Source organism: Triticum urartu, unplaced genomic scaffold (assembly GCF_003073215.2).
Source record: "Triticum urartu cultivar G1812 unplaced genomic scaffold, Tu2.1 TuUngrouped_contig_4241, whole genome shotgun sequence".
In the NCBI taxonomy this organism is placed as follows: domain Eukaryota; kingdom Viridiplantae; phylum Streptophyta; class Magnoliopsida; order Poales; family Poaceae; genus Triticum; species Triticum urartu.
Window position 1 is genome coordinate 1 of NW_024114813.1, and position 8678 is coordinate 8678.

An 8678-nucleotide genomic window follows, 5' to 3' on the forward strand; every position below is an offset into this window, starting at 1 on the left:
CTGGAAGGCCTCTAAATTAGCCATGGAGGGTCTTGGCGGTTACCCGGCAAGCCTTGCCGCGGGACGCTGCGACTGCCCGTGCACGAGTTCGGGGTACTAGGGTACCCCTACTTTAGTACACCGACACCGCCCGACCGAGAAATCTCCCTCAATGATTGGTGGCGCACGCGCGACATGACACCCCAATGCCCATGCGCAAGGGCCTCGCCTCCGTGACCCACCTCGTCCCATGGATGATATGGAAGCACCGCAACGATTGCGTCTTCAACAGAGGTCAACCCTCGACGTCCGACCTGCTCACGAAGATCAAAGATGAGGCCGCCCTTTGGGCCAGAGCCGGCGCCCTAGGGCTTCATGCCATCTTGCCGCAAACCTGGCACGTGCACTGATATGCCCCCAGACACTGTAATTCCCTCCTAGGAGGATTGTAACCGAGACTCCCTTCCTTTCCAAAGCAATGAAATGCAAGCCCTTCTTGCGTTTTCCTGAAAAAAAAAATTATGATCCCACTGGCGCAAACTGTTCACCTAACGTAAGTCTTCAACTCTTCCTCTCAGCATATACCCCTTCTCTTTACTTGAATCTAGGGTTCAACAGAAAAGAAGTTTTGATGTAGATGAGGCTTTTTCACAAAAGACATGATTCTCTTCATTGATTGCTGCTGTAACAAAAGATTCCTTCACAAGAGTATACATATTTCACTTCTGTCCTCATTACACTGTCTGAGGGCCTGTTGGGGAAGGCTCCAGCTCCCAACTCCACGGTCGAAGCGTGTGGAGCTGCCCTGAACACTCTACCTCCGTGGAGCTGAATCTATGGAATCCGTGGAGCTGAATCTATGGAATGGCTGCGTCTGTAGTCCACCACAGGAAAGATGAAAGGGGAGGGATGGATACACTATTTTTGTGTCACACCCATTTGTGCGCCAGGAACACAGTGATGGATTATTACTGATATATATTTACAGATGTAATCATATAAGGAAGTTTTAGTTGGTAATGATTTTACAACAGAATGTAAGGATTTCACTGCGAATCCACAACATATCAAGGGGTACACATAGAACATGGCATTTATACATGCATTGTTCGTTAACAGAATTCACTGAGAAGCAGAGGTTGGAAAATTCTTGTTCTCAGAGAAGACGAGGCTACGCCTTCAGCATCTGCAGGCAGTCTTCGATTATGGACATAGCCGAGGAGCGGTACCCAGAGCCGAAAAGGTTGTAGTGATTCAGGTAGTGGTATAGGAGATACAGGTCCCTCCTCTTCTCAAAGCCTGGCTGCTTTGGCATCACCTGAATAACAGTTCAGTATCTTACATTTAACTTTTCCATCAGGACAGTAAATTGAGAGGCCCACCCGGCACAAGACGTGATATAGTTAAATAGGAAGAGAGAATGACAAGCAGTCAGGCAGTCAGCGAGCTGTGTTGGAAAATATGCAGATGAATTCAACAAGTACAGCTTGAGGTGAGGGGCTGCATTTTATGGGAGTGATACACAAATTCTACTATCTTGTTTTATTACGAAACATGTAGTGGAACAAAATGAGTATCAGATACCTCGAAATAGGAGCGGTAGAATTCCCCTCCGAATCCAGCACACCAGGACATCCCAAACTCTGCTTCATTGTGTCCATCTGCAGTTAAAGAACAATGGTGACGTTTCTTCAACGATTATCTACGGGTTCTAACAAAACTGTGCAAGAAAGTCAGTGATTCCAAACAAATTAATAACCACTTGGTTCGTGTGTATGTTGATCGACAATTTTCTTATAAAAAATGAATCAACATATTGCATACAATGATTGTGATTCTGGAATTAGGGCAAGAAATAGTGAATTTTACATACAGTAGCATGCTGGATCCAATATTACAGGATCTCCATTGGTATCAGCGCTTATATTTCCACTCCATAAATCTCCATGAAGCAGGCATGGTTCAATAACAGCACCGTCAAACAGTGGATGCATTTTCTCAATCAATTGCTGACCTGCACAAGAGGAACTTACATGAAAAACTTGAACTACTACGAACTTGCAATCAAGAGAAAAATGGCTAGCAGTCAGTTAATGATGTGTCCATCAGAAGGAATGGGAACATATAGGTCAAATTCCACATTTCTTCTCCTTTCTTATGTACCTTTTTCATATATGGCTGAATCTCCGAACCGCTGTGATATCAACTTCAACTGGTATCCCAGTCTATGCTTTGAGTAAAACTCAATCCAGTCAGCAGTCCAAGTGTTGATTTGTGGAGTGTTACATCAGGAACATTGGTGGGTTAAAAAGAACAATATTTCAAAGCAAACATGAGTTGCAAGCCACACCACTGGAGATGGACTTCATAATAAAGGGATAAGTTCAGTTTTAGAATACCGAGCGCTTAATTTTACCTTCCAATAGTATTTTCAACATAGAAACCATAGCCCTTGTCAGATTTTGCAGCTTTATGCATTTCAGCCAGCTTTCTTCCTAGAGCTGTCTGACAATAAGTTGTTTGTTAATGATGCATGATTTACATAAAAACTTGCAACAAAAGCTACAAGTTACCTTTTTCTTTGAACGAAAGGGGTTTCTGGACAAGGTTACCTGGTCACCCCTAGAACGACCAAATTGAATATACTCCATGATGATAAAAGAACCACCAGTTGGTAATGAACCAACCTGTAATAAAAAGGGACACAAAGTAAGAAATGAAGTGAAGAAGAACAGGCGGCTGTAGGCAAGGTGTCAGGTAGTGAAAATAAAGATAGTTCACAACATCTCTGCTAAGATGCTAACTATTAGTTGCTAGATAAGAAGCAGCCAATGACCTTCAGATGAATATAACTGAAATAAGAGTATGTATACCAATCAGAATAAGTATCTAGCTCTGCAACTATGGTGTAGTGCAGTTTCAGTCATGAACAATAGTTATGATTATCTTGTACTCCTACTAGTTTATACATGTTCTTGAGTCTGAGTTTTCGCTGACCTTGTACGGCAAAGGGACATGGATTGACTTGGTGTCATACATCGCCTTCAAGCCCAGAGCCTCCCCTTTAAACATAGCTGGACCAATGCGCCTGGCATACAGCAATACGTTTCCATTCCATTGTTGCCACCAACATCACTACTTGCGCTACTCCACTTTATGATGAGTTAATTCTGAACATAAATTGGTTCTAGCACACCTGCTGGTCTTCACAAAAAAGGAGCCAGCATCGGTGTCGTAGCGTTGGGCGGCGTTGATGCAGCCGCCCCCAATGGAGCTGGTCCCTGTGATCTGGGTGGCCTTCCCCTCTGCGAGGATCCACTCCTTGAGTGGGTCGTCGCTCATCGCAGCCACTGCCCAATTGCACGAGACAGGATCAAAATGACACATAAAAACATATAGTAGTAGCATCCATAGCCACAGCTACAGCCATGGAAATGCCATGAATTGGGCCTGGAAATTGAAGCTGGTACCCACACAGACAGAGTCACAGCTATTGCAGGTCATGGCTGCCAGAGCACCTCAAACCCTATCTAAATTTAAACGGCCAGCATTTCATATTGGGGTTGGCCATGGCCTGCCCTCGCCTCGCTGCTGAAGACCATCGACACAGCCAGGAGCACGGCGGAAGTAAGCTTCAGCGCAGGTCGTACGGCGGCGAGGTGAAAATAAGAAGTTGGATTGAGTTTTGAGAGAAGTAGAGGAGCACGTACCGATGGATAGCCTGGAGGCTGCTCTGCGGGGGCAGGCGGAGCGGCGAGGAGGGAGGCGGCTACGGAGGACCGAGGAGGCGGAGGTGGAGGGCAGCGCCACGTTTGCTGCCATCGCACTCGCCTTCTTCTCCGAGCACGGACGGACGCCCGGCGCCAGCGAAATTCTATTGTCTGCAACCGTCACCATCGCCGTGGCTAGGAGTGACGGGTGCTGCCGAGGGCCCGGTGTGCCTAGTGAGCACGGATGGGTCACACTGTCCCAAATTGTTCTGGGCCTTTCTCAGATACAAGGCCCATTTGCCGGGAATGAAGAACATGTCAAACTCGTAACTTGTTGACTGTTTATTGTTGCTTTGTCTGTTTAACTGCACGGAATTCTGCCCCTAAAAGGTATACTCGCTAATAAACACGTTGGGGCAATTGGAGGGTGCCCAATTTGCCACAAGAGCTCTGAAGATATTCGCCATCTATTCTTCATGTGTATTCACTCAAGAGGTATGTGGAGCCGACTTGAATTGACAGATTTCATCAACACCGCAACAAATGTTGATAGATCTGGGTCAGTTATTATGGAGTATATCTTGTCTATTGATCAAACACCACTACCTCTAATGCCGACATTGGAGATTAAACATGTCGTAGTGGTGGGATGTTGGTACCTCTGGTGGACACGCCGCCTGATAACACATAATGAGAGTTGCCCGCCGATGGTAAGATGGACTTTGTCGGTCTTGGCAATTACAAGCAACTATCAACGAGCCATGGCGAAGATAGTTGTGACAGAAGAGGAAAGATGGTTGAAGCCAGACCCAAAGTTCATCAAACTTAATGTGGACGCGACCTTTTTTGCGGAGCAAGGAGTTAGAGCTACGGCAGCAATTATTAGAGATGAACGAGGTATTTTCCTTGCAGCTCAATGTAAGTTTATCCCATATGCAGCGGACGCAATGACATCAGAGGCAATGGCGATGAGGGACGGACTGAATTTGGCAAATAGCCTAGGTTTCAACGAGTTGAAGCGGATTCTGACTCTCTAACGGTGATCAACTGCTGCTCCGGTCAGAATACTTGGTGGGACGCGGCGGCAGCGATATTCGCGGAATGTGTGGACATCTCTATCTTGATTGGGAAGGTCAACTTTCAGCATTGTTTTCGATCAGCAAATCAAGCGGCGCATGTGCTAGCTAATTTTAGTTATTGTAATAAACTTTCTTCTAGTTGGACTGACGAGCCTTCAGATTTTCTGGTGAGCAAGCTCATAGACGATGTATCTTTATGCATTAATCAATAAAGCTACCCATGATGGCCTTCCCTCAAAATCCATGTTCATTAGAGCATGAGTCTTTTCTATTTGTCTGTGATTGTTGAAGAAGAAGAGAGAAATAAAATAAATAATAAAGAAAAAAATGCTTTGTGATGGGTCAAATTCTATGTGGTAAACGCAGGACCACTTACCGGACACTTCTCATACTCATCTCATACATGAGGGTAATACGAAGGGGTCTCGGACAACACGGACATTAAGGAGGCTTTGAGGGGTCTGATTGGGTCAATTATTTTCCCCTCTCTCCTGTCCACTTAGTGATCCTGTGTCCGCCCGGTCAATTTTGAGAATCCGGTTGTAGATGATCTTAGTCCATGAAAATTGGATCGTTCAATAGCCATACTCTTCTCCTTCAAATTTCATTTCGCTGAAGAGTGTTGAAACTTCACTTGGCACATTCAACTAGATACATAGCCACCCAAAATAGAAGAAATATTTGTTTACAACAAATAATCCATGAATCTTTCTTTTATCACTATTGCAGCACTTGAGCCAAACCTGCAGACAAAGATCACCTAATTCCACATGCCTCGTTGTCTGGATCGCCCTCTAGTTTTTATCATCTCCGGCATTCATCTTCTTTTCTTTTCTTGAATACGCACAAGTGTATGTATCATATATTAAAGAGGATAGGGAAGACTTCCTCCACGATTTTGTTACAAATTAATTACAGGTGGCCAGGTGCCAACCTCCACCCCAATAACAAATCTTGGCTGACTACTCGCTGTTCGCCCACGGTGCCAACTTTGTGAAGAACCCCTCGATTACCCCTTATAGTAGGCCTGCCTGCTTCCATCTCCTCTTCTTACTCCACCGCAGCGCCACGAGTTAATATTTTGTCAAGAATAAACTAACTTTGTAGTTATAATCAAAATGCAAGCAACTTAAACACAGATAGTCAATGTCCTCTTTAACTTTCTCCGCTATCTTTCCTTTTTTGAACTATGCATCAACATGCTTAATTTCTATTGTTTAACTGTCTTTTTTGCGAATTAACCTGTGGTTGGATGGTTAGAGGGATTGTGGTATCCCCAACCCACCAGCCAAGAAAAGCTGGATCTACCTTACAACTTACAAGAACCATTTGTCCATGAAAGAACATTTTAACATTTCCAGATATCCCATAGCAGATGGAAAAATAGAACATTTTATGTAAGATGGAATAAATAAATAAATAAATACAAACAAAACTGTACAATCTGTCATTGCACTCACAAGTGCCACAAGCCCGCAATTGTACTCACAATAATTTCCACAAGCAGGACCGAGAACAACAATTGTTACTCACAATAATTTTCACAAGCAGGACCGAGAACAAAAAAAGCTGGATTTACCTTACAAGAACTATTTGTCCATGGAAGAACAAAAGAAAATGAATTCAGCTCCGCATGAATGCAGGTTCAGGCTCAAGTTTACATGGATGGGTGTTTACAACAGGAGGCCACAAATCCTCATCAGACAGAAAAGATAAGATGCTACAAATATCCCTCAAGCAGCAAAGTTCTATTCACCTCCTTGTGCTCCACATTCTTCAGTGGAAACGACTGGCTGCCACCAAACGCCAGGTCGCTCAGCCCTGGGCTCACCATCCAGACAGGAGAGAGCTCCACAACAACCTTCTGCACCAGCTTGTCCTCCTGAAAATTCTTCAGCAGCGACACTAGGCCAGCCCCGTCATCTATGAAATCCACCAGGACACTACATAACCCTCGATCTGCGAGAAGTTGAAGGACGGACTCCAGGTTCATCTGATCGAGGACAGAAACGCTGACTCCCGATGGCTCCACAGTGACGGGACTATCGGCCAGGACTATGGCGCTAGATGCAGACTCCTCGTCGAGAAACGGGATGTGTAATTTGGAACCTTCTTCCTGCGCTATGATGATGTAAAGAGGCTGCTTTGCGCCAGCCTCGCGTGATATTGGTAAGGTAGTCGCCTTGGCCATGTCGCTTGAAATTATAACTCCGTCGTATTCTTTCGCTAATTGCGAGTAGTATCCTCCTGGTTGATCAGCTCCGCTCCCAATTTGATTTATGACAATTCCGTTCATCGAGAGTGTAGTTCTGCTTCAGTGAGAACAGATAAACATCAGCAGCAGCGTCACACACTATATTCAGACGAAAAGGACTAAAGAAAATGGCATGCGACGGTACAAAATACAAATATCACTACACCAAAGTAGCTGAAGCAATGAGTGTACTACGTTTTCCTAACCACAGATTTAAAACACAAAGTTTGAACATACTGTGCAACTTATATTTAAAAATGAACCTATTCCTATATTTAAAAAGTGGCAAAAATGTGTGTGCTGATATTACCAGTCTAGAATTCTAGCAAGATACCTGTAGTTCACTATTTACCTCAAAGTTGCAAAGGCCTTCCCAGTAAGCATGCGATGAATGTAAGCCTCATTTAATCTGAGACATAATGCTTCCTCCACGCCAACCCTTACATCTATCCCGGCGTTTCTGAGTTTTTCAATCCCTTTGGATGCTACAATAGGATTTGGGTCAGTCATCCCCACCACAACCTCCTTAACTTTGGCTTTGATGAGTGCTTCAGTGCAGGGAGGGGTTCTCCCGTAGTGGTTGCAGGGCTCCAAACTGACATAAGCCGTTGCATTCTCTGCTAAATCCCCTGCATCTCTCAAAGCAAATACCTGCACACGAAGCCACATATTAGCAACTGTTATACTAAGGCTATGAGCTTATGATATTATCAACAGTACTATTATACTTTAGTGGCCTAAGTTCTTAAGCAAGCAGAAAACATATGCGCTCTTACCTGTAGCTAATAGCCTAATACTACAATGTTAACTGTTATTTCTTCGTAAAAGCATAAGCTGAGATCATATTTGTTGTGTATGAGAATGAAAACCACCGCATACTGTTGACATACTGGCTACAAGTGATAGTATTTCCTAAACATTTGTTTGGTGTTAGAAGTATGACCTGCCAGACAGCTAGAAATGAACAATTTATGGCATAATGCAGCCAGTATTGGAACAGTACTGATTAATGTAGCCCTGCTTTTTACTAAGTGCAGTAAATATGTTAGTGAAATTAGGGATGATATGAGGTGCCCCTGTAAGCTGCCTCGAGGGTTGGTGCGGCCGGCTTGGGCGAGGTCTTGCCGCCGCGCGGAGCTGCTCAGGCAGTGGCGGGCGGAGACGGGGAGGCGGCGCCGCGCGGTCCGGGCGGAGGCGAGGGGGGCGGCGCGTCCCGGAGAATGAGGACACGGTGCGTCGAAGAGGAGGCCCCAGAGGGGGTGCGGCGCAGATACGAGGTCGACGGGGGCGGTGCAGCTTGGTGGAAAGCGGCGAGCTGGACGGAAGGGCGGCGCGGGGTTCGCAGAGGAAGCAGACTCTGTTCCTCAACCGACCACACGAGCTTGCTCCAATCTCCATTGATTCGATGGTTCGACCAGTCGATCCGTGCAACATATTAGGGGGAAAAATGACCTAGGCCTAGTTTTTTTTCTTCAGGAAATTTTTTTGTACTACTCTCCCTGTCTCAAAATATAAGACTTAGAAAAAAACTTATATTTTGAGACAGTGGGAGTATTACTTACGTGGCAATGCTACCACCAAAATTACAGTGTCCACCGATCTCATCCGATCTCCAAACTATTATACTGAAGAGTGAAAAGTCATGATTTGTGAGAG

General features: G+C 45.0%; 2 protein-coding genes across 3 annotated transcripts; both read right to left on the bottom strand.

The window, feature by feature from the left end:
* Positions 1-937: 937 nt before the first annotated feature.
* Positions 938-3885, bottom strand: LOC125527542 (protein-ribulosamine 3-kinase, chloroplastic). 2 transcript variants are annotated; one of them, XM_048692055.1, is made up of 9 exons: positions 3690-3885; positions 3176-3329; positions 2977-3067; positions 2592-2666; positions 2396-2484; positions 2143-2261; positions 1853-1993; positions 1564-1640; positions 938-1297 (listed from the first exon to the last, which is right to left on the bottom strand). In XM_048692055.1, exons 1-9 carry the CDS (start codon positions 3874-3876, stop codon positions 1151-1153), a joined length of 1080 nt encoding a protein of 359 aa, XP_048548012.1. In that variant the 5' UTR covers positions 3877-3885; the 3' UTR covers positions 938-1150. The 2 variants fall into 2 exon arrangements, with proteins under 2 accessions (XP_048548012.1, XP_048548011.1); XM_048692054.1 differs by having other exon boundaries at positions 2553-2666.
* Positions 3886-6171: 2286 nt separating this feature from the next.
* Positions 6172-8450, bottom strand: LOC125527543 (riboflavin biosynthesis protein PYRD, chloroplastic-like). The gene is made up of 2 exons (XM_048692057.1): positions 7375-8450; positions 6172-7077 (listed from the first exon to the last, which is right to left on the bottom strand). Exons 1-2 carry the CDS (start codon positions 7689-7691, stop codon positions 6489-6491), a joined length of 906 nt encoding a protein of 301 aa, XP_048548014.1. The 5' UTR covers positions 7692-8450; the 3' UTR covers positions 6172-6488.
* Positions 8451-8678: the final 228 nt, after the last annotated feature.

Excerpts from the sequence above, each read along its gene's own strand:
- LOC125527542 (XM_048692054.1), bottom strand. The coding sequence starts at position 3,876 with ATGGTGACGGTTGCAGACAATAGAATTTCGCTGGCGCCGGGCGTCCGT. Across the intron at positions 2,485-2,552 it reads CCTTTCGTTCAAAGAAAAAG|ACAGCTCTAGGAAGAAAGCT; the intron begins GTAACTTGTAGC and ends ACTTATTGTCAG. Across the intron at positions 1,298-1,563 it reads TCTACCGCTCCTATTTCGAG|GTGATGCCAAAGCAGCCAGG; the intron begins GTATCTGATACT and ends ACTGTTATTCAG.
- LOC125527543 (XM_048692057.1), bottom strand. The coding sequence starts at position 7,691 with ATGTGGCTTCGTGTGCAGGTATTTGCTTTGAGAGATGCAGGGGATTTA. Across the intron at positions 7,078-7,374 it reads AAGGCCTTTGCAACTTTGAG|AACTACACTCTCGATGAACG; the intron begins GTAAATAGTGAA and ends TCACTGAAGCAG.